Below are 23,088 nucleotides of genomic sequence, written 5' to 3'. Positions count from 1 at the left end.
TGGGCTTATGGCGTTTTCATTGGTTGGTGAATTTTGGTCGGTTTTGATTGATTTTTGTTTTTTTTAATTAAAAACACCACTAACAATGCCGCTCACACTCTTTTTTTGCACCACACCACTTTTCTGACTCGTACTGACCTGACAGTCACATGTCAAATAACACCACTGTTCCATACCTCTCCACTCCCTATAGTCTAAAGAGTGCCTCAACATGTGACATGTTATACCAATCAACCCCGGTCAATGGTCAAACTAAGGAATTCTTTTAAGACCAATCCACGTTATCATCATAGGAAAAACCAAATTTGTTTGCTTATTCAATTATGCACGCCTTGGATTCCCTAAATGCAGGTTATTATTTTAAGCAAACCCTTAAATATTATAACATTTACGTCCTGTTTTTTAATCTGTAAAGTTCCCAATGAATATCATTAAAATATACTATATTTCTGTACTGTGCAAATATTTTATTAGGATCTGACCACTTTTCTAATAAAAACAAGCTTTAAACATAGATACATACTAATACTCATGTATGTACACATCCATGCATGCATCTATGTGGTAAAACTGTCGGGTCAGTTAAAAGTTTGGGGTCAAATTTGTTTCTGGTTAAAACGGGTTTTTTTAATAAAGTGTTAATTTGGTTCAGATTAAAGCTAGATGGATTATGAACAAAATGGGCTCGCCTTTGTTGTCAAAACACTAAAGCGAATCATAGTAGGAAGATTTTAACATTTTTCATAATAGTGAATTTCAAGGATTGTCCTTTATCTTTATACCCATTTTCAGACGCTGTCCTTTATGTTCAAAATTGATGACTTTTGTCCTTTATGTTTTCATATCATTCACGTTTTGTCCTTTAGGCCTAACCCAGTTAGTTTTTTCAGTTAAATTTGGTTATGTGCTTTGCACATGAGGGCATTTTTGTCAATTCAAAGGTCGCAGAAGCTTTGAGCTGTAAATCTGCCGTTGAACTTACCTTTGAATTGACAAAAATGCCCTCATGTGCAAAGCACATAACCAAATTTAACTGAAAAAACTTACTAAATTAGGCCTTAACGACAAAACGTGTATGATATGAAATTCACTCTTTTTCATAATAAAGAAAACAAATGTGGTTCAGTGGTTGAATCCAGAATCCATAAATAATTGATTGTTTCATCTGAGAACACATGTGATCCATCAAATATTATTAAGTAAATACACAAGTGGTTTTTTTTTAATCACTACCTACTCCCTCTCTAATGGCTGCCAGCCAGAAGATGCACAATAAGATTAAAAAAAAAAGTTAAAAATTTGAGGAAAACAATTGCAGAATTCACTATAAACAACAGTTTCAATAGTTGTTTCTGTGCACTCATCAATTCATTCAGATCCCTATCACACACACACACAGCTCCCATTTCACTTGTTCACTGTTAACCATGGCTGAAACTCTTGCAAATGAACTCCTCAAAGTCCTTGTTAAGAAGATGACCGATGAAGCCTTCAAGCGAATTGCTCGTGCTCAGGGTATTCACAACGAGCTAAAGGAGTTGAAGAAGACACTCTCCAGAATCCAAGATCTGCTTACCGATGCCTCTCAGAAGGAGGTTACCCATAAATCTGTCAAAGAATGGCTGAATGCTCTCCAACATTTGGCTTACGATATCGACGACGTACTCGACGACATGGCAACTGAAGCTATGCGTCGTGAGCTCACCCTGCAGGAGCCTGCAGCATCCACCAGCAAGGTAAGAAAGCTCATCCCATCATGCTGCACAAATTTCTCACTAACTCATAGGCTGTCTCCCAAGTTAGATAGGATTAACAGAGACTTAGAAAATCTAGAGAAACGAAAAACGGATCTAGGTTTGCTTAAGATAGATGAAAAGCCAAGAAATACTAGTAGAAGAAGCGAAACCTCTTTGCCAGAACGCGATGTTGTGGGAAGAGAAGTTGAGAAAGAGCAATTGCTTAAAAAGTTGTTGGGGGATGATGGGTCGTCTCAGGATAACTTTAGTGTCTTACCTATAGTTGGTATGGGTGGGGTTGGAAAAACCACTCTAGCTAGACTTTTGTATAACGATACAAAGGTGCAGCGTCACTTTGAACCCAAGGCATGGGTTTGTGTTTCAGATGATTTTGATATTTTTAAGATAAGCAATACCATCTTTCAGTCTGTGACTACTACTGAAAACAAGAAATTTGAAGATTTAGATAAGCTTCAAATAGCTATTGTAGAGCATTTTAAGGGCAAACGATTTCTACTAGTAGTTGATGATGTGTGGAGTGAAAACTATAGTGATTGGGAAAACCTAGTTCGCCCATTTCACTCATGTGCTCCTGGAAGTAGGATAATCATGACAACTCGTAAGGGGCAATTGCTCAAACAGATAGGTTTTCATAATGTAGACCGTCTCAAGAGTTTGTCGAGTGAAGATGCATTGCGTTTATTTGCAGTAAATGCATTGGGGGTAGATAACTTCGACTCACACATGACACTTAAACTGCAAGGTGAAGGTATTGTGAAAAAGTGTGGTTGTTTGCCTTTGGCTTTAAAGGCAATTGGAAGGCTTTTAAGGACGAAAACAGATAGAGAAGACTGGGATGAGGTGTTGAATAGCGAGATATGGGATGTCGAAATTGGTAGTACCACTGAAAATGGTAAAGATGTGGAAAATCGTGGTAAGATTGTTCCGGCGCTTAGGATAAGCTACCATGAACTTTCTGCAGATTTGAAGCAGTTGTTTGCATACTGTTCCTTGTTCCCCAAAGACTTTTTGTTTGACAAGGAGGAGCTGGTATCATTATGGATGGCAGAAGGGTTTTTGAACCCATCCGAGTCACCAGAACGCTTGGGCCGTGGATATTTTGAAATTTTATTTTCAAGGTCATTTTTCCAACATGCACCTAATGATGAATCATTGTTTATCATGCATGATCTCATGAATGACTTGGCCACTTTTGTTGCCGGAGAATTTTTTCTAAGGTTTGACAATCATACGAAGACAAAGACAGAAGCTTTGGCAAAGTATCGCCATATGTCATTTACTCGCGAGAAGTATGTAGGTTACCAAAAGTTTGAGGCATTCAAAGGAGCCAAAAGCTTGAGAACATTTTTAGCAGTATCTCTCGGTGTGAACAAAGGTTGGGGCTATTGTTACTTATCCTCGAAGATTTTGAATGACTTACTTCCAGAGTTAACATTGTTAAGGGTCCTTTCTTTGAGTTGTTTTGAGATAAGTGAGGTACCGGAGTTCATTGGTACTTTGAAACACTTGCGGTATCTTAACTTATCTCGAACAAATATAAAAGAGTTACCGGAGAATGTTGGCAACCTTTATAATCTACAGACTTTGATTGTTTCCGAGTGTCTGGGGTTAACTAAGCTGCCTAAAAGCTTCTTAAATCTTAAAAGGTTACGACATTTGGACATAAGATATACTCCGTTGGAGAAGCTGCCATTGGGGATTGGTGAGTTGGAAAGCCTTCAGACTCTCACCAAGATCATCATTGAAGGAGATGATGGCTTTGCAATAAATGAGCTCAAGGGATTAACAAATCTCCATGGGAAAGTTTCCATTGAGGGATTGCACAAAGTGCAAAGCGCAAAGGATGCACGGGAGGCGAACTTATCTCTAAAAAGGATTACTGGATTAGAGCTGCAATGGGTTGATGTGTTTGATGGCTCACGAATGGATACACTTGAAGAGGAAGTTCTCAATGAGCTGAAACCTAATAGTGATACGTTGAAAACGCTTTCAATCGTGTCATACGGGGGAACACAAATTTCAAATTGGGTTGGTGATCGCTCTTTTCATGAGTTGGTTAATGTGTCAATACGTGGTTGTAGAAAATGCGCATCTCTACCCCCATTTGGGTTGCTCCCTTCACTTAAGAGGTTGCTGATTCGAGGCATGGATGAGGTTAAAATCATAGGTTTGGAGTTAACCGGAAATGATGTTAACGCCTTCCGTTCACTTGAAGTTCTAACATTTGAAGATATGTCTGGATGGGAGGGGTGGTCAACTATAAATGAGGGTTCAGCAGCAGTGTTTCCGTGCCTTAAAGAGCTTTATGTAAAGAAATGTCCACAATTGATTAATGTCTCACTTCAAGCACTGCCTTCACTCAAGGTTCTTGAAATTGACACATGTGGTGATGGTGTGTTGACAAGTCTGGTTCAGGTAGCTTCTTCAGTCACTAAGTTGAGAATAAGTTCTATCTTAGGGCTTACATATGAGGTGTGGAGAGGAGTTATAAGGTATCTTAAGGAAGTTGAAGAATTAAGTATCTGGGGATGTGATGAAATAAAATACTTGTGGGAATCAGAAACAGAGGCAAGTAAGCTTCTTGTGAGATTAAAGGAATTGAGTTTACATAGATGTTCAGGTTTGGTAAGTTTAGAAGAGAAAGAGGAGGATGACAATTTTGGGAGCAGCACCAGCCTGTTATCTCTTAGAAGTTTGAAGGTATACTCTTGTAGTAGCATAAAGCGTTTATGTTGTCCAAATAGCATTGAGAGTTTGGAAATTATTGGTTGTTCAATTATTACAGATGTCTACCTCCCAAAAGAAGGAGGGAATAAGCTCAAATCAGTTAGAATAGGGGATTGTGATAAACTTGAGGGAAAAATCAACAACACAAGCATGCCAATGCTTGAAACCCTATATATTAGGGCTTGGGAAAATCTAAGATCAATCAGTGAATTGAGTAACTCCACTCACCTCACCAAGCTGGATATAGATTGTTGTCCACATATCGTGTCACTTCCAGAGCTTCAGCTATCAAATCTCACCTTTTTGTCAATTAATGATTGTAAACGTCTGGTGTCATTACCTGAGCTAAAGAATCTCGCCTTGTTAAAAGATCTGAAAATCAGATGGTGTCCAGGTATTGATGTTTCCATTCATGGTGGGCGTTGGCCTCCCAAATTGTGTTCCCTTGAAATAGGGGGGTTGAAGAAGCCCATATCAGAGTGGGGGGATCTGAATTTTCCAACTTCCCTTGTTGACCTAACGTTATCTCATGAACCACATGTGAGGAATTTCAGTCAATTGTCCCACCTTTTCCCTTCTTCTCTTACATCTCTGGACATAACTGGATTTGAAAAACTGGAATCACTTTCAATGGGACTCCAACACCTCACATCCCTTCAACATCTTGAAATTTGGTATTGCCCAAAGGTGAATGATCTACCAGACATGCTGTTACCTTCACTTTTGAGTTTGACAATAAATGGTGATTGCCCAAAAGTGAAAGAAAGGTGTGAAGGAAGAGGCTCCTACTACTGGCCCCGAATCTCTCATATCCCCAAAATCCAAATAAACAAGAGGTAAATACCCTCAAATTTCCATAAGATAAACTGGTATTCTGAGTCTTTTTTTTAATGACAAGAACAATTTATACGTTGAAATTAGTAATCACTGTTCATGAGTTTAAACTACTATATTGTTGCATATGTTGGAAATGATTTCGCAATATCTTAACATGTTTAATATCTCTCAAAGGGTTAAGTGGATGGAACTCCATTTTCACACAACTGAATAAGATTCGTTTTATTCTTAAAATTCTTGCACACACAGATCTGAATATTGATATTGATATTTTCTACACTTAGTAAATTTCTATTTTGTTTACTATATATGATTGACATCTAGTTGACTTTCGGTTGACATGCAATTAGTATTTATATCAAGTTGACTTTCAATTTTATAAATTCAAGAATTAAGTGGATGGAAGTGAATGTTTACTGAATATAATTTTTTTAATATTTCTTCATTATTAAATATCAATTCTTATACAACATTTTGATTGAGATCATGTCTTACTCTGATGTTTTCTTTTCTTAAATCAAATTTATTTCAATTAGACATGCAGTTATTATTTATATCACCTTGACTTTCGGTTTGATGAATTCAATAATCTGTTCGAATCAGAGAGGGCTAAATGGATATCTTGTTTTTTTTCCTAGCCACCAATTTCATTATCCTTTTTGCAATTACTTGAATTGAGTTTCTTTCTTCAATGATTCATTTTTAGTTATCCCATTAAAAACTTGGCCTTTCATTTTCAATCCATTTAATTTTCTAAAACACATAATCAAGCATCTTTCTCATTATCTTAGATCACAAGTCTCAATTTAGTGGAATAATCAAATCGAATATCTTATATATTATACAACTATGTTTTGCAGGATCCTCTAACCATGAAATTGTAAAGGATGAACATTCACAGTTGACCGAGACATATGAGAGAACAGAGAAAAGTCTTAACCTGTCATATAATGGTGTAAATCTCGGGCGTAATGACTGGATCAGCAAATAATAATCAAACTGTCAATGGCATAAGCGTAAGTTCTTTTCAGTCTACAACATTGGACCACCCCATTATCATATAACAACCTGCTTTTGATTATTCGTATTCATTCATGATATAACAGAGGATTAGTTAATGATAGCAGGTTGGATTCACTATTCCAAGATGATTTTGGAATTTCTTTTGACAGCATGTGTATAGTTTATAAGTATACAAATAACACATTTTAAGTATTAATTTTTTAAGTATGCAAATAATACATTTTAAGTATACTTTTTCAAAATACTAATTAATTTGAAGTACAGTTTGACTCTTGATGTCAAACAAATTATATTGATTGATTTACAAATTGGTTACCATTCTTCATTGAAAATGGATTTATAACTGGGATAGAAATGCAACAGGTTCAACATCATCTTTATTGGAAAAAGTTATTTTTTTTAACATTCTTGTTGTATTGGAAAAAGTTATTTTTTTAACTAATGTCACAGAGTGTTGTTTGACCCTTGAATTTTTAAATTTGCAGATAAAGAAAGAAGAAAATCTATCAAGCTTCTTGAGTTTTTGAACATTCTTGTTACATTACTGAGATTCAAGATAAGGTTGCAACAGAAATCGAAAAAACAACAAAAATGAGAAACAATGTCACAAATGTTGTAGAATTTGCAAATGGTGTGAGTGAAGAAAGCCTAGAAAAGATGCAGAATCTTCATGCAGATTTCAACGGAACTATCATGCAGTTCCAGTGGTATGCTATCTCAGATATTTAGCAATTTCTCATAACTTACAGGAGAGTCTGTCAGAGGCTCATATCGTAACAGGTTGAGCCTACCGAAAGTTCTTTTTGTCTAAAAGTTATAAATTAATTCTTATTAATAATTAGCGTCTCAACAGAAGAAGTAATATTTCAATGATAAGCCGATTTTTATGAAAACAATTTCACGGGTTTTAATTTTTTTTATTACACTTATGGTAACTTTACATCTTATAATACAAATGCAGGGTGATGATGTATCTGTTGGTTATGATGTGAAGAAAGGAGATTACCATACCTTATGAGCCCATATGCAATAGGGAGGGCCAAGTTTGATGCATTCGAACCCCGAAAGATGGTTTCATCACATTGTTGCTTTCATCCACAAAGCATCTTAAAGTTTACAGCTTTGCAGGTTAGTAAAAATACAACCCATATTGATCATTCCTTTTTCGTTCAGATCATGTAACTTCCTTTTTCGTTCAGATCATGTAACTGAACCATTGATTTGTAAAATTTTATGTGGTCTTGTTTAACAGTCAACCTTCAAGTTATGTCATATGACCAAAGCAAAAGTTTTAACATGATTTACTATTTTGATGAAGAAACACAAGAGGGACAAAGAGTTTGTTTGGCTCAAGAATTTGCGTATGTGCTTCAGATGAAGGAAGATCTTTGCTTCTATTTAGTTAAGTTATTTCATTTTCAAGGTGAATGAAAACAAAAGTGCAAATGCTTAATCTTCACATTGATGGTGATACAGAGTTGATCCATGGTCTAGCATACTCGTATTTGGTGCAATTAGACACACGGAAGTGGATTGGAAAATGGTTCATGCTAAAAAAGGATTAACTTTCAGTACGTTTGAAGTTATATGGGGGATAAGTAATGGACATAAACGTCTCAGTGAGCCACACGCATGGACAAATGCTATAGGCGGGTTTTCCCAAATCTCGGCACCCAATTTCGTCATCTAGAGCTCCAATTTTGAAGCCAAGGTTTTCCTCAGTTTTAGCAATTTCAATTAATTTCGTCTGCTTGTAAAAAAAAGCTGGATTTTTTAACTAGATATTTATTCGTTGTTTTTTAGGCTGTTAATTTCAAGGAACCCTTGGAGCGGTTACAAGTTGCGTCTGATGGCACTTGTCGTTCATGGTCCCAGTTACATACCTTTTATTGGAACTTATAACCGATGAAGAATTAATGGAATTTTGCCACTAATGGCGAGTGACCACTAATGAGGATTATGGAACTAGCCTATCATGTCAAGTTACCATCTGATGAAGATTAAAGGAACTTACCACTGAAACAAGTTACCTCTAGTGAAGATCGATGAAGTCTCGCTAATGAAGAAGAGATGCCACGTGTTAGCCTATCATTTTTGACGAAGACAATCGGTTGAGAGGATGTTATACATAATTGTCACTTGTCAATTTCGTACATCTCAACAAGATAACAAAAACATGAGTCCGCAGTGAATTTACCATCATTTGACCCCATAGCTTATTGTGTCAACTAGTTGAGAGTGAATTCGGTGCATGAACTTATGTGTGCAAACTTCAGATGAAATTTGCAAGTCACAGAACCTTGCATGGTTAGGATATGGTCTTGAATTTCAATTGTGATTTGTGACTAGCTTTACATTATGTATTGAAACAATCGATTTTAATTACCCGTGTTCAAAAGGTCATGCACAGTAATGTTATGACCCTGAGATCTATGGATGAAGTTTTTAAAAGACTTAGTTTTGCTATTCAAAAAGGGGTGGCAGTGCAGCTTGTTGTCCATTTACCTTCTATCTCGATGTAATTTTTTATTTACAAGTAAATTTCAAAATAAATAGAAATTAGAAGCTGAAAACGGAAAACATTTTTTTAACTAATACCTCTTTCTTAGTACAGTTCTTCACTTCTACTCTCATTTATTGCTTTGTTCAATCAATTGACGACAAAACAGTAATGAATCTAGGGTATTCGCTAAGTCTTAGTTTGATTGTGATCCACAAAGTCAATCTCCCTACAACATTGTATCCTGGAAACATGTAATTCTCTTGGTAGTAACTCGAAAAGTATCCATTCATGTTGCAATGTCTTATAAAGAATCAATATATAAGACATGTGAAAGTCTGGAGTCATTACCCATTTGTCAATTAGTAATTGTGAAAGTCTGGAGTCATTACCCGAGCTATCAAACCTCACCAGTTTGTCAATTTGGACATGTGAAAGTCTGGAGTCATTACCTGAACTATCAAATCTCACCTTTTTGGCAATTAGTGATTGTAAACGTCTGGTGTCATTACCTGAGCTAAAGAATCTCGCCTTGTTAAAAGATCTGAAAATCAGAAGGTGTCCAGGTATTGATGTTTCCATTCATGGTGGGCGTTGGCCTCCCAAATTGTGCTCCGTTGAAATAGAAGGGTTGAAGAAGCCCATATCAGAGTGGGGGGATCTGAATTTTCCAACTTCCCTTGTTGACCTAACGTTATATGGTGAACCCCATGTGAGGAATTTTAGTCTGTTGTCCCACCTTTTCCCTTCTTCTCTTACATCTCTGGACATAACTGGATTTGATAATCTGGAATCACTTTCAACGGGACTCCAACACCTCACATCCCTTCAACATCTGGCCATTTACAGCTGCCCAAAGCTGAACGATCTACCAGAGACGCTGTTACCTTCACTTTTGAGTTTGATAATATATGGTGAATGCCCAAAATTGAAAGAAAGGTGTGAAGGAAGAGACTCCCACTACTGGCCCCGAATCTCTCATATCCCCTGCATCGACAATGAAGACTAATTGAAAGAAAGGTACATACATGTTAATTAAACATCAGTTAATAATTATTACTAGACGTTGTTTTAAATAAATAACCCTTACCTTCTTCTTCTTTCTTCTGTAGTCACATCTCTTCAACATCTTGAAATTTCGAATTGCCCAAAATTGAAAGAAAGGTGTGAAGGAAGAGGCTCCCACTACTGGCCACTCATCTCTCATATCCCCAAAATCAACATGGACGGCAGGTAGTTGTTTATTAAATACCCTCTGATTTCCATAAGATAAACTGGTATTCTCAGTCTTGTGCGTGTTTGTTTTTTGTTTTGGACTAGGAATTTGTTGCTCAGTACCTAAAATTAAATTTTAATGATAACAATAATTTATACGTTGAAATCACTGTTCATGTGTTTAAATTAATATCTTAACATGTTTAATATCTCTCAAAGGGTTAAGTGGATGGAAGTGGATGTTTACACAACTGAATATCTATTTTTTTTACAACATTTTGATTGAAATCATGTCTTACTCTGATGTTTTCTTTTCTTAATTCAAATTTATTTCAATTAGACATGCACTTATTATTTATATTACCTTGACTTTCGGTTTGATGAATTCAATAAATTGTTCGAATCAGAGAGGGCTAAATGGATATGTTATTCTCTTCATAGCCAATTTCTTTATCCTTTTTGCAATTTCTTGAATTGAGTTTCTTCAATGATTCATTTTTTGTAATTCCATTAAATTAAAAGTTGACCTTTCAATTTCAGTCCATTTGATTGTAAAACACATAAATCAAGCATCTTTCTCATTATCTTAGATCTCAAGTTTCAATTTAATGGGACAATCGAATCGAGTATCTTATATATACAACTCTGTTTTGCAGCGACCTATAACCATGACATTAATGTAAAGGATATTCTGGGTGATGGAACATTCACAGTTCAGAGAAAAGTCTCAACCTATGAACGAGAGATTTTGGCAGTGTAATCTTCAGGAAAATGGTGTAAATCTCAGGCATATAATGACTGGATCAGCAAATAATAATCAAACTGTCAATGGCATAAGCGTAAGTTCCTTTCAGTCTACAACATTGGACCACCCCATCATCATATAACAACCTGCTTTTGATTATTCCTATTCATGATATAACACAGGATTAATTAATGATAGCAGGTTGGATTCACTATTCAAACATGCTTTATAAGTATACAAATAATACATTTTAAGTATACTTTTTCAATAATACTATTTGATCCATTTGAGATCACCACACGAACCCTTGTATTATATATAAATGAGTTAAAATTGTCGCATCCACAAAATATGAAGTACAGTTTGACTCTTGATGTCAAACAAATTATATTGATTTACAAATTGGTTACCATTCTTCATTGAAAATGGATTTATAACTGGGATAGAAATGCAACAGGTTCCACTTCATCTTTAATGGAAAAAGTTGTTTTTTTTAACATTCTTGTTATATTTAATTTGAAAAGCAACGGGATTGACCACTAATGTCAAAGAGTGTTGTTTGACCCTTGAATTTTTAAATTTGCAGTTAAAGAAAGAAGAAAATCTATCAAGCTTCTTGAGTTTTTTTTAACATTCTTGTTACATTACTGAGATTCAAGTTAAGGTTGCAACAGAAATCGAAATGACAACAAAAATGAGAAACAATGTCACAAATGTTGTAGAATTTGCAAACGGTGTGAGTGAAGAAAGCCTAGAAAAGATGCAGAATCTTCATGCAGATTTCAACGGAACTATCATGCAGTTCCAGTGGTATGCTATCTCAGATATTTAGCAATTTCTCATAACTTACAGGAGAGTCAGAGGCTCATATCGTAACAGGTTGGGCCTACCGAAAGTTATTTTTGTCTAAAAGTTATAAATTAATTATTATTAATAATTAGCGTCTCAACAGAAGAAATAATATTTCAATGATAAGCCGATTTTTACGAAAACAATTTCACGGGTTTTAATTTTTTTTATTACACTTATGGTAACTTTACATCTTATAATACAAATGCAGGGTGATGATGTATCTGTTGGTTATGATGTGAAGATAGGAGATTACCATACCTTATGAGCCCATATGCAATAGGGAGGGTCAAGTTTGATGCATTAGAACCAGAAAGATGGTTTCATCACATTGTTGCTTTCATCCACAAAGCTTCTTTAAGTTTACAGCTTTGCAGGTTAGTAAAACTACAACCCATATTCATCATTCCTTTTTCGTTCATGTCAAGTAACTGAACCATTGATTTGTAAAATTTTATGTGGTCTGGTTTAACAGTCAACCTTCAAGTTATGTCATATGACCAAAGCAAAAGTTTTGACATGATTTACTATTTTGATGAAGAAACACAAGAGGGACAAAGAATTTGTTTGGCTCAAGAATTTGCGGCGTTGCAGATGAAGAAGATCGTTGCTTCTATCTAGTTAAGTTATTTCATTTTCAAGGTGAATGAAAACAAAAGTGCAAATGCTTAATCTTCACATTAATGGTGATACAGAGTTGATCCATGATCTAGCATACTCGTATTTGGTGTAATTAGACACACGGAAGTGGATTGGAAAATGGTTCATGCTAAAAAAGGATTAACTTTCAGTACATTTGATGTTATATGGGGGATAAGTAATGGACATAAACATCTCAATGAGCCACGCATGGACAAATGCTATAGGCGGGTTTTCCCAAATCTCGGCAACCAATTTCGTCATCTAGAGCTCCAATTTTGAAGCCAAGGTTTTCCCCAATTTTAGCAGTCTCAATTAATTTCGTCTGCTTGTAAAAAAACGGCTGGATTTTTTAACTAGATATTTATATGTTGTTTTTTAGGCTCTTAATTTCAAGGAACCCTTGGAGTGGTTACAAGTTGCGTCTGATGGCACTTGGCATTAATCGGTTAAGTTACGCACCTCTGATTGGAACAAATAACCAATAAAGAATTAATGGAACTTGCCTTTGATGTCAAGTTACCATCTGATGAAGATTAAAAGAACTTACCACTGAAGCAAGTTACCTCTAGTGAAGATTGATGAAGTCTCGCTAATGAAGAAGACAATATGTTGAGAGGATGTTATACAGCCTATCATTTGACGAAGACAATCTGTTGAGAGGATGTTATACGTAATTGTCACAAGCTTGTCAATTTGATGAAGTCTCGCTAATGAAGAAGACAATCTGTTGAGAGGATGTTATACAGCCTATCATTTGACGAAGACAATCTGTTGAGAGGATGTTATACGTAATTGTCACAAGCTTGTCAATTCCGTACATCTCAACAAGATAACAAAAACATTAGTCTGCATTGAATTTATTATCACTTGATCCCATAACTTATCATGTCAAGCAGTTGTGTATGAATTCGGTGATTGAACTTATGTGTGCAAATTTCAGAGGAAATTTGCAAGCCACCCAACCTAACATATCTAGGAAATCGTCTGTAAAATTTATGACTAGTTTTACATGATGTATTGAAACATTTGATTTTGATTAATACCCTATGCTCAAAAGAATTGTTCTTCTACTCTTGTTTATTGCTATGTTCAATCGATTGACGATGAAACAGTGATACTTGACATATTGATTAATTAATATTTCGTTACAAACTAACTAATAATCAATCTGGGGTATTAGCTAAGTATTAGCTTGATTGTGATCCGCACAAAGTCAATCTCCCAACAACATTGTGTCCTAGAAAGATGTAATTCACTTGGTAATAACTTGAAAGGTATCTATTCATGTTACAATATCTTATAAAGAATTGATAAATAAAGTAGACATGACCTGTAGACAGGTATCGATATTCCTTTCAAGATATCTTTTGTAAAGAAAAAATAAGCCATATCACCCCACGGTCCATAAACCATAAAAACCTTAAACCCGTTAAAGACAACCTGTAAATATGATTATACGTATGCGCAATTTCCTCACTGGCTTTCTTCATTGGAGCGTAACAATTATTAAAATCCCACGTTTTTCCAACAAATGTTGACGAGCCCTTTTGAGGGTAGGATCGTAACAATCATTAAAATTATGCAACCCTAAACCACCGTGGGCACTTCAAGACGATGCTGACATGGGTCCCACGAAGCCGGCGGCATCAGTGACTAAAACAGAGTACCCTGTTTTTTATCAGATCCTGGCCCGTCTTTTTTTCAACCAGGTCCACTCCAAGATCCCTGTTAACACACAGAGCTCCCAGTTGAAGTAATAACTATAAACAATGGCTGAAGATGTTGCAAATGATGAAATGAACTCGTCAAATCCACGTTTCTCCATTTTTCCTCACAATGAACAGCCATCTTGAGCTTTCAAAATCTGGATGTTAACCGACATGTAAATAACACACTTTTTTAACTAATAATAAGTTCAAGTTGTACCCTTTTTTTCAAGAACATAAAAATTAGAAGATAATCTTTCTTCCCTTAGAACTGTTCTTTCACTTGTTCTTCACATCTGCAAATAACAAAAACTTCAATTGATCTAACAAACCACAAAAGAACAACATATACAGTACAATAAAAGCCCAATACCTATACCAGCAACCATGGTTTTCTTATTAAAGACTCTTTTAATGTCAATCTTGATGTCTGTGAGTTTTAGCCTTTAGATTTTAGATGGCCCCTCCAAGTGCCTGCCGATAAAAAGAAAGGGGACTCAGAAAGAAAATATCTATTCTAAAATATTTACAAAAGATAGCCATATAAGACATAAATTCCACCATGTAAACAACTGCAATTACGGCACAATGCACACATATAACAAGTCACTAGAACATGTATAACAATAGGACCAATCATTTTCCTTGAAATGCATAAGAAGCAACTCACTGTTATAAGTTTTAACCATGTTCTATCAAATATGAACAATTGTTAAATATGGGGTTCTACTATAATTAGGCCTCATTGAAAGAGTGCAAAAAAGCAAGTTACATATACAGCTAAGTCAACACCTAATCTGCAGGATCTAAATAAGGCCTCAAGCGAGCATGTACTTATTTTATATGTGTATAGCAAACTCTACAGAACTAGGTCCTTTTCATGATATTGTTATTACTTATCAACAACTTATATAACTACCAAGTAGAAATAGAAAATGAAAGATACAGTACTGCTATACATATAAACTCCATATTCAAAAAAAAAAAAAAAGAAAGAAAAACAGATAAAGAAATAAAGAAGAGACTTCAATTTACCATCTTTTGCATTGCCTAGTAGTTTTATTCCTCAAACAGATGCAATGATTCCCCAACTGCATATAACACCAATCAATTCGTAAACAAATTACAAACAATTCATATTTGTTCCTCCAATATATCACCGTAACAAGAAAGCAAGAAGGTTCCTTCCATCACCTAACGATTCACAAGAAATAAAGATCTGAATGTGGGTTAATTTACCAACAATAGTTGAAAATAGGAATGTATCTCCAAGAGCCTTCAGAATGACTAATCTTAACGAGAATCATTAAACAAGTGACTAAAAAAGACAGATACAAGAGCCTTTTAAAAGACTTACTCACTGAGACATTTCATCAAACACTTACCGGACGTGAAAGTGCCGATGGGTTCTTCCTAGCCAAAGAAGCTACATCAATCAGCGCAGCAGGAAGCACTAAGTTTGGGCGTCTGGCACTGATGAGTACACAAACAAACAAACAATCGATCAATCGAGAATGCAGTTTACCGTCAGAAAGATTTGTGTTATCTTGATATAGGGGGGTTGAAAAAGCCCATCTCAGAATGGGGCAATCAGAATTTCCCAGCTTCCCTTGTTCACCTAAGCTTATGGGAGGAACCCGATGTGAAGAATTTTAGTCAATTGTCCCACCTTTTCCCTTCTTCTCTTACAACTCTGGAGATAAACAATTTTGATAATCTGGAATCACTTTCAACCGGACTCCAACACCTCACATCCCTTCAACATCTGCACATTGACACATGTCCAAAGGTGAATGATCTACCGGAGACGCTGTTACCTTCACTTTTGAGTTTGAGTACATGGAAGTGCCCAAAATTGAAAGAAAGGTGTGAAGGAAGAGGGTCCCACTACTGGCCACTCATCTTTCATATCCCCTGCATCTACATGGACGGCAGGTACTTGTTAATTAAATACCCTCTGATTTCCATATGATAGTGTGCGTGTTTTTTGTTGGAATAGGATTTGTTGCTCAAAACCTATAATTGAATTTTAACGATGACATTAATTTATTTGTTGAAATCAGTTATCGCTTTTCATGAGTTTAAACTATTATTTTTGACTTTCGTGAGTTAAACTTGCCAATGAATTATTATTATTGTTATTGTTTTGTTTGTGATTTTTGTTGATCTTGCTTTTGTAGGTTGATAGGGTGTGATTTTAAGTTGTTAATCAGTTGATTTGTGTGATTGTACGGTTAATTTTGTTTTTTTGGTTGCTAGTTTATCCGATGGATGTGAGTTGACTTTAGTTAGGGTTTTGGTGTGGTTTGTGGAATTATTGAAGTGTTATAGTAATAGATAATGAAATTTGATTGAAGTTACTTCGAGTCTCCATTACAAAGTTGAATCTTATTCAGAAGTTGAAGATACAAATTAGGTAGCGTTCGTTTATGGAATGGAATGGAATGGAATTAGGAAGTTTTTTCTTTGTAAAATTGATCTTGGTTTGGGGAGGGAGGAATTTGAAATCCCATGAATTTCTTTAATCAATGAAATTTGTGACTATTTCAACATTTCATTCCTTCATTAGAGTGAAGGATTTCTAAGAAATGTTGAAATAGTCACAAATTTCATTGATTAAAGAAATTCATGGGATTTCAAATTCCTCCCTCCCCAAACCAAGATCAATTTTACAAAGAAAAAACTTCCTAATTCCATTCCATTCCATTCCATGAAACGAACGCTACCTTAGGGTTTAGATCTGCATTTGGTTTGATTAATTTAGGCATTTTGTTTACTGCGGAGTTATGATAAAGAAAACAAACATTTCTAATTTGATTAATTGTATTAATACTTGATATGAAGTCTGTGAATAACTTATATATTACAACTAAACTTTTGCAGGAACATTCACAGTTGACCAGGTCAAATTCAAGAACAGAGAAAAGTCTCAAGGTGTGAATTTTCAGGGAAAGTATCTTGGGTAAAGTGCAGTAAAACTCACGTGTATAATTACTGAATCAGCTAATAAAAACGAAGCGTCGATGACATAAGTGTAAGTTCCTTTTAAGTCAACAACGTTTGACTACCCCATAATATGACAAACTGGTTTTGATTATTAGTATTCATGATATAACACAGGATTTATTCATGAAAATCAGTTGGATTCAATATTCAAAGTGATGGTCTTAAGAAATTGTCAAATATCGGACCAGAGGCTAAGTTAAAGGAAAGAGTCAAAGTGCTTGATGATGGACAAGATCATTTCTGGTAAGCTTATATTTTTTTCCCTTAAAAATTATGGGTGGGTTGGATAACGAGTCAAAACAGATTCGGGTTAATAATATTGTTGACTTTTTAGTAGGGTTGGACTGAGGCGGGTTGGAGTGTTGGACTGTGGTACAAACATTTTAATTTTCGTTTGACCTAATGGCCAATTAATGTTTTAACTATGATTACAGAAAATATACTATTTAGAATAGTCGTCCAAACTTTTTCTAAAGGAGTGTTTAAAAAGTAACATGTGTTTTGATTATGTTTTAATAACTTTAGAACCACTTGTATGGTTGTTCCTATTCTTTTGTACGTTTTGGTGTAAAATGCAAATAAGGTTCCCCTCCTGATATATATTTTTTGCCTAAAAGAAGTCACTCAAAATATCACAAAATTATATTACACACACATATTATTTGGTTGAGCCCGTAGCTTAGGCTAAGGGGTATGGGGATTATGGTTGGGTGGATTAAACCACGGCAACCACGACCCTCCCATATGAAAGTTTTAAGACAAAAATAAATTAAAAAAATAAAGAGGATAGTGGTTTGGGTCATGACCACGCCCTCGGTGTAGTGGTTTTGGATGATTGATTAGAGATGTATGACATCATACCTATGTGGAGGGTCATGTTGGTCATAAGGGTCATGACCACACCCTATAGCCTTATTTGTTATATATAACTGAATATAAAATAATGTGGTTGGCTTGTACGAAGCATATGTGAGTATTTTGAGCCATTGATCTTTCAAGATCAATGGCTCAAAGTAATCCAGTGGCATTTTCATAAATATGAGATTCAAACAATTGAAGAAACAAATAGCAAAAGGGTATTCTGGTCCTTTCCCACTTGAATTCCTCTCCCCTTGATTTTCAAACGTCTATAACTTTTTCATACATTTATATTTTTTTTAAAAATTACACCATATTAACGAGTATTTCATCCTCTTTAATTCGAGCAGTCTATTGCTATAGTTTTCTTAAATTTTTTTACATGATTTTGAATATTCATTACGTATGAAAGAGTTATAGCCGTTGCAAATCAATGGGGGAAGTTGTTTAAGTGAAAAATGACTAAATTACCCTTCAAGGCAAGGACACTTGTCCTCCTCCCTTGATTGTGTATACTTCGTACAAATCTTATGTCTTGTATATGATCCTTTACCTAAATTTTTCAGTCCAACCCATCAGACATAACCACATCAACCATTAAATGAAGTTCAGTTTGACTCTTGAGGTCAAACAAATTAAAATTGACTTCAAAATTGATTACTATAATGTTTTGAGAATAGTTTTTATAGCTGGTACAGAAATGCAACAGGATTCACATCATCTTCAATGGAAAAAGTAACATTCTTGTTATATTGAATTTGAAAAGCAATGGGTTTGGCCAATAATATCAAAGTGTATTGTTTGACCCTTAAAGTTTTTTAATTGCAGTTGAAGAAAGAAGATATTCTGCAAATCAACAACACACATCCAAAATACTTCATAATTGCTGGAAAGGAGGCTACATCTATTGCCATAATTTGGTTCATTTACATGCTCTGCAAACATCCTCATATTCAAGATTAGGTTGGTGTATTGAGTTTGTTCAATGGTTCCATTTTCATTATGACAACTGATAATCTTATACATTACAACTAAATGTTGCAGGGACATATAACCATTACATCCTAAAGGATATTCTAGGTGATGGAACACTCTACAGTTGAATGGTACAAATGTGAGAACAGAGAGATTTTAGCGGTGTAAGTTCCTTTCAATCAACCTAGTTTTGATTATTGGTATTAATGATATAACCAGGAAATTTAAGGAATTTTTAAATATCACACCAGAGGCTAAGCTAAATGCAAGAAGATCAAAGTGGTTGATGAGTTTGTTTATTAGCTGATCTAGACCAAGACTGAACAAATGAACAGGGGACAAGATGATTTCTAGTAAGTGGATACTTTTTTCCCATAAAATCATTGGTGGGTTGGGTAACGAGTCGAAAGAGGTCTGGGTTTTGAAAAAATGGTTACCTTTTTAGTAGGGTTGAAATGGGTCGGGTCAGGTTGGATTGTTTGACTGAGATGAAAACACTTTAATTTTCTTTAAACCTTATATCCAGTTAATGTTTTAACTATGATTACAAAAAACAAACCATTTTTAATAATAGTCAAACTTTCTTTTAATAGTGAAGAAAGCCTAGAAAAGATGGAGTATCTTAATGCAGATTTTAACCAAACTCTCAAGAATCTTTCATGCAGTTTCCATGGTATGCAATCTCAAATCTTTATCAATTTTTCATACTTTGACTTAACTGGCCGGGTCTTTGACTAATCAACATGGTTACTAGTATTTATTGGAGTAAGAGGTTCAAAATGGATCTCGTTGGATCAACCCAAAGCTCTTTTTGTTAAAAAATTAAAAAAAAAGTTATTGATAATGAGTTTTAAAGAAGTATTATTTCAATGATAGTCTAATTTTGTTTATTAAAATACTTTCAGGGGTTTTATCAGAAAAATGGTTTCGTCAAATTGTTGTTTCTCTGAAAGCTTCTTCAAGTTTAAGGCTTTTAAGGTCAGTAGAATACAACCCATATCGACCATTTCCTTTTCATTTGGATCATGTAACTGAACTCTTGATTTGTAAACTTTTTTGTGGTCTGGTTTAAAAGTCAACCTTCATGTTATGTCATTTGACCAAAGCAAAAGTATCTAGATTATCCTAAAACGTATATTAATAATTATTTAATGAACCTTCATTGTTACTTGTAGTTAGAGTAAAAGGGTCAAAGTGGTTGATGAGTTCCAGTACGAGTGAAGAAAGCCAAGAAAAGATACAGTATCTTCATGCAGATTTTAACAAAACTCTCAAGAGTCTATCATGCAGTTCGAGTGGTATGCAATCTCAAATCTTTATCAATTTCTCATACTTTGATTTAACTGCAGGGCCTTTGACTAATCAACATGGGGTTACTAGTAGTCAGAGGTTCAAAATGGCAGTTTACTCTTGAATTTTAATGATAACAATAATTTATATGTATTTTCATAAGTTTAAACTAATATATATATATATATATATATATATATATATATATATTATATATATATTGCTGCATAGAATGTATGGTATAAGATTCTGTTTATTTTCAAGTTGACTTTCAATTTCGCCTTTTTTTTTAATCTTAGCCATTTTCATTATCCTTTTTGCAGCTTGGTGCACTGAGTATGTTCAATGATTACATTTCAATACGGAAATTACGTTAGCTGATTTGATTTTGGTAAACATGTAAATTAAGCATTTTCCTCGTTAGCTTAGATCAGATCAGAAGCTTCTGTATAGCAGACCAACAGAATATCTTATATATTACAACAAAAATTTGCAGGGACTTACGACCATGACATCATAAAGGATCTTGTAGGTGATGGAACATTCACAGTTGACCAGGAAAAAATTGAGATAAGAGAGATTTTAGCAGTGTAAGTTCCTTTCAGTCAACAACATATGACTACTGCATAATACAATGACCTGGCTTTGACTATTGGCATTCATGATATAACACAGGGTTTATTCATGTTGGATTTGATTTTTAAAGTTATGTGTTTTGATTATATTCTTGTTAAAATAATTTGAAAAGCAATGGGTTTAATTGGCCACTAATGTCAAAGTGTGGTGTTTGACCCTTGACTGCAGTTGAAGAAAGAAGACATTCTATCAAGGTTTCTGCATATCAACAACACACATCCAAAGTCACAGATGTTGAGGAATTTGCAAACAGTGAGTGAAGAAAGCCAAGAAAAGATACAGTATCTTCATGCAGATTTTAACGAAACTCTCAAGACTCTTTCATGCAGTTCCAGTGGTATGCAATCTCAAATCTTTATCAATCTCTCATACTTTAACTTAACTGGGCCTTTAACTAATCAACATGGGTACTAGTAGTTATTGGAGTCAGAAGTTCAAAATGGTACACATTAATTGGGTCAACCCAAAAGCTCTTTCTGTCTAAATTTCTAAAAAAAATATTGATAATTAACGTGTCAACTAAAGAAATATTATTTCAATGATAGTCTAATTTTGTTTACCAAAATGATTTTATGGGTTTTATGTTTCTAAAAAACACATTGGGTAACTTTACATCTTAAAAAGGAAATAAAAAAGTGAAGTAATACAGATGTTGCAACTTTGCGTATATGCTCTTGTGTACTAGCATAAGATAATACCATCATATGCAAAATTTATATGCTTCGCTGATGATGATGATGCATGATGTATCTGGTGGGTTATGTTGTGAATGAAGGGGATATTATTGCAGCTTATCAGAAAAATGGTTTCATCAAATTGTTGTTTTCATCCAGAAAGCTGATCCCTTTAAGTTTAAGGCTTCTATGGTTAGTACAATACAAACCATATTGACTACGTGCTCTAGTTTAAAAGTCAACCTTCAAGCTATGTCATTTGACCAATGCAAAAGTACCTAGATTATCATAAAATGTATGTTGTCCGAGTACGGTTTTGACATGATTTACTGTTTTGATGTAGAAAGCACAAGCAGGACAAAGAATTTGTTTGGGCCTGAGAATTCGCTTATAGGCAGATGAAGATCTTTCCTTCCATTTTGCTAAGTTGCTATATTTTCAAGCTGAACAATGAAAACAAAACTGCAAAGCACAGAATGACGCTTAATCTTCACACAGATGGTGATACCGAGTTGATCATGATTTAGCAGACCTTCATATATGGAGCAAATATACATATTGCAACTGGGCTAAAAAGGGTTCAACCTAAAGATTCCTTTACTTCCGTTACTTTTTCAGTTATAGCTATACAGGGCATAGGTAATGGACATACATAAGCGTCTCAATGAGCCACACGCTTGGACAAACTTTAATCTTCTGTATTCTTGTATAAACACACTAGAAAAGGATAAACTTTAATCTTCAGACTTACTTTAACTGGTATGAAATTCTCTGTTACAGTTGGGTTTAACCGCTATGACCCGTTACCTAACCCGACCATCTTATCAATTGTTTCTAGTTATAAGGTCTTTTCATCTATATTTATTCCAAATAAGAGTTTTGTATTAGGATAAATGACCTTGTGATACCAAACCAAAATAAAGATCGATAACCAAAATCCAAAAATCAAAAATCAATTACAGAACTCGATTGCATTATCAATTACCTTAAAGCAAAAATCAATAGAACTATAGTCTATAACTTCAAAAATTTGGTGATGCTAACCTTAAAAAACGATTACTTTAAGTTCACTGTAACGATTGGTGATACCCTTTACCACTTCAATAACAAACCAAGACCTTTACCTACCAGTGCATCTAAATATAATTCAAGTTCACTGCAATAATAAACTATGAACTTATTTTCTATTTAGTAATCCTTGTGAATAATTTTAACAATTGGATTAGAATATGTTAGTTGAGAACGTAACTTTGTTAGACCCTTTGCCTTTTAGTACACTATAATTACTGTTAAGGTGACAAGTATTACCCATTTACTTTAGGGGTTATGGTCATATGTTTTGTTTTCCAATCTATACAATATCATCATATTACTACTTTAATAAATAATCGTTGTAATCATATATGACAAAATGTTTGTTTAAAAAAAAAAAAATCTGAACACTTGGTGTTTTAGACCAACCCGACTCATTTCGGAGTTGAATATTTTACCAAAACCACTTGGCCCCGCCCAATGTGGCACCTTTATATAAAACAAATAATTGCATTCTATACGTTTGTGTTGCTTATAATGTAGGTTATAATACATGTTAAAACATTTTCAATCCCGTTTTGAAGATGACCACTTTATGCTGCATTGTCAAGAGTAA

General features: G+C 34.6%; 1 protein-coding gene and 4 long non-coding RNA genes across 5 annotated transcripts; 4 read left to right on the top strand and 1 right to left on the bottom strand.

Annotated features, from left to right (window-relative positions):
• The first annotated feature begins 1,406 nt into the window (after window positions 1–1,406).
• On the top strand, window positions 1,407–5,324 carry LOC110902346 (putative disease resistance protein RGA4). Its single transcript, XM_022149033.2, has one exon. The coding sequence runs from the start codon at window positions 1,428–1,430 to the stop codon at window positions 5,322–5,324; it is 3,897 nt and encodes a 1,298-aa protein (XP_022004725.1). The 5' UTR covers window positions 1,407–1,427.
• Window positions 5,325–10,672: 5,348 nt separating this feature from the next.
• Window positions 10,673–12,238, top strand: LOC110900330. Its single transcript, XR_004876570.1, has 4 exons — window positions 10,673–10,898; window positions 11,391–11,683; window positions 11,865–12,030; window positions 12,129–12,238. It is a non-coding gene; the product is annotated as an uncharacterized LOC110900330 (long non-coding RNA).
• Window positions 12,239–14,169: 1,931 nt separating this feature from the next.
• LOC110903558 lies at window positions 14,170–15,641 on the bottom strand. The gene is made up of 4 exons (XR_002572059.2): window positions 15,387–15,641; window positions 15,037–15,092; window positions 14,375–14,475; window positions 14,170–14,297 (listed from the first exon to the last, which is right to left on the bottom strand). It is a non-coding gene; the product is annotated as an uncharacterized LOC110903558 (long non-coding RNA).
• A 1,249-nt stretch (window positions 15,642–16,890) lies between these two features.
• LOC110900331 lies at window positions 16,891–18,822 on the top strand. Its single transcript, XR_002570922.2, has 3 exons — window positions 16,891–17,035; window positions 17,122–17,250; window positions 18,694–18,822. It is a non-coding gene; the product is annotated as an uncharacterized LOC110900331 (long non-coding RNA).
• Window positions 18,823–18,832: 10 nt separating this feature from the next.
• On the top strand, window positions 18,833–21,990 carry LOC110900332. Its single transcript, XR_002570923.2, has 4 exons — window positions 18,833–19,004; window positions 19,092–19,193; window positions 20,935–21,632; window positions 21,784–21,990. It is a non-coding gene; the product is annotated as an uncharacterized LOC110900332 (long non-coding RNA).
• The last annotated feature ends 1,098 nt before the right edge of the window (window positions 21,991–23,088 follow it).

Source organism: Helianthus annuus, chromosome 13, assembly GCF_002127325.2.
Source record: "Helianthus annuus cultivar XRQ/B chromosome 13, HanXRQr2.0-SUNRISE, whole genome shotgun sequence".
Lineage (NCBI taxonomy): Eukaryota > Viridiplantae > Streptophyta > Magnoliopsida > Asterales > Asteraceae > Helianthus > Helianthus annuus.
Note: the sequence above shows the minus strand (reverse complement) of the source record. Positions and strands in the feature narration are given on the sequence as shown.

Bases quoted from the DNA above. Each gene is read 5' to 3' on its own strand.
- LOC110902346 (XM_022149033.2), top strand. From the start codon at position 1,428: ATGGCTGAAACTCTTGCAAATGAACTCCTCAAAGTCCTTGTTAAGAAG.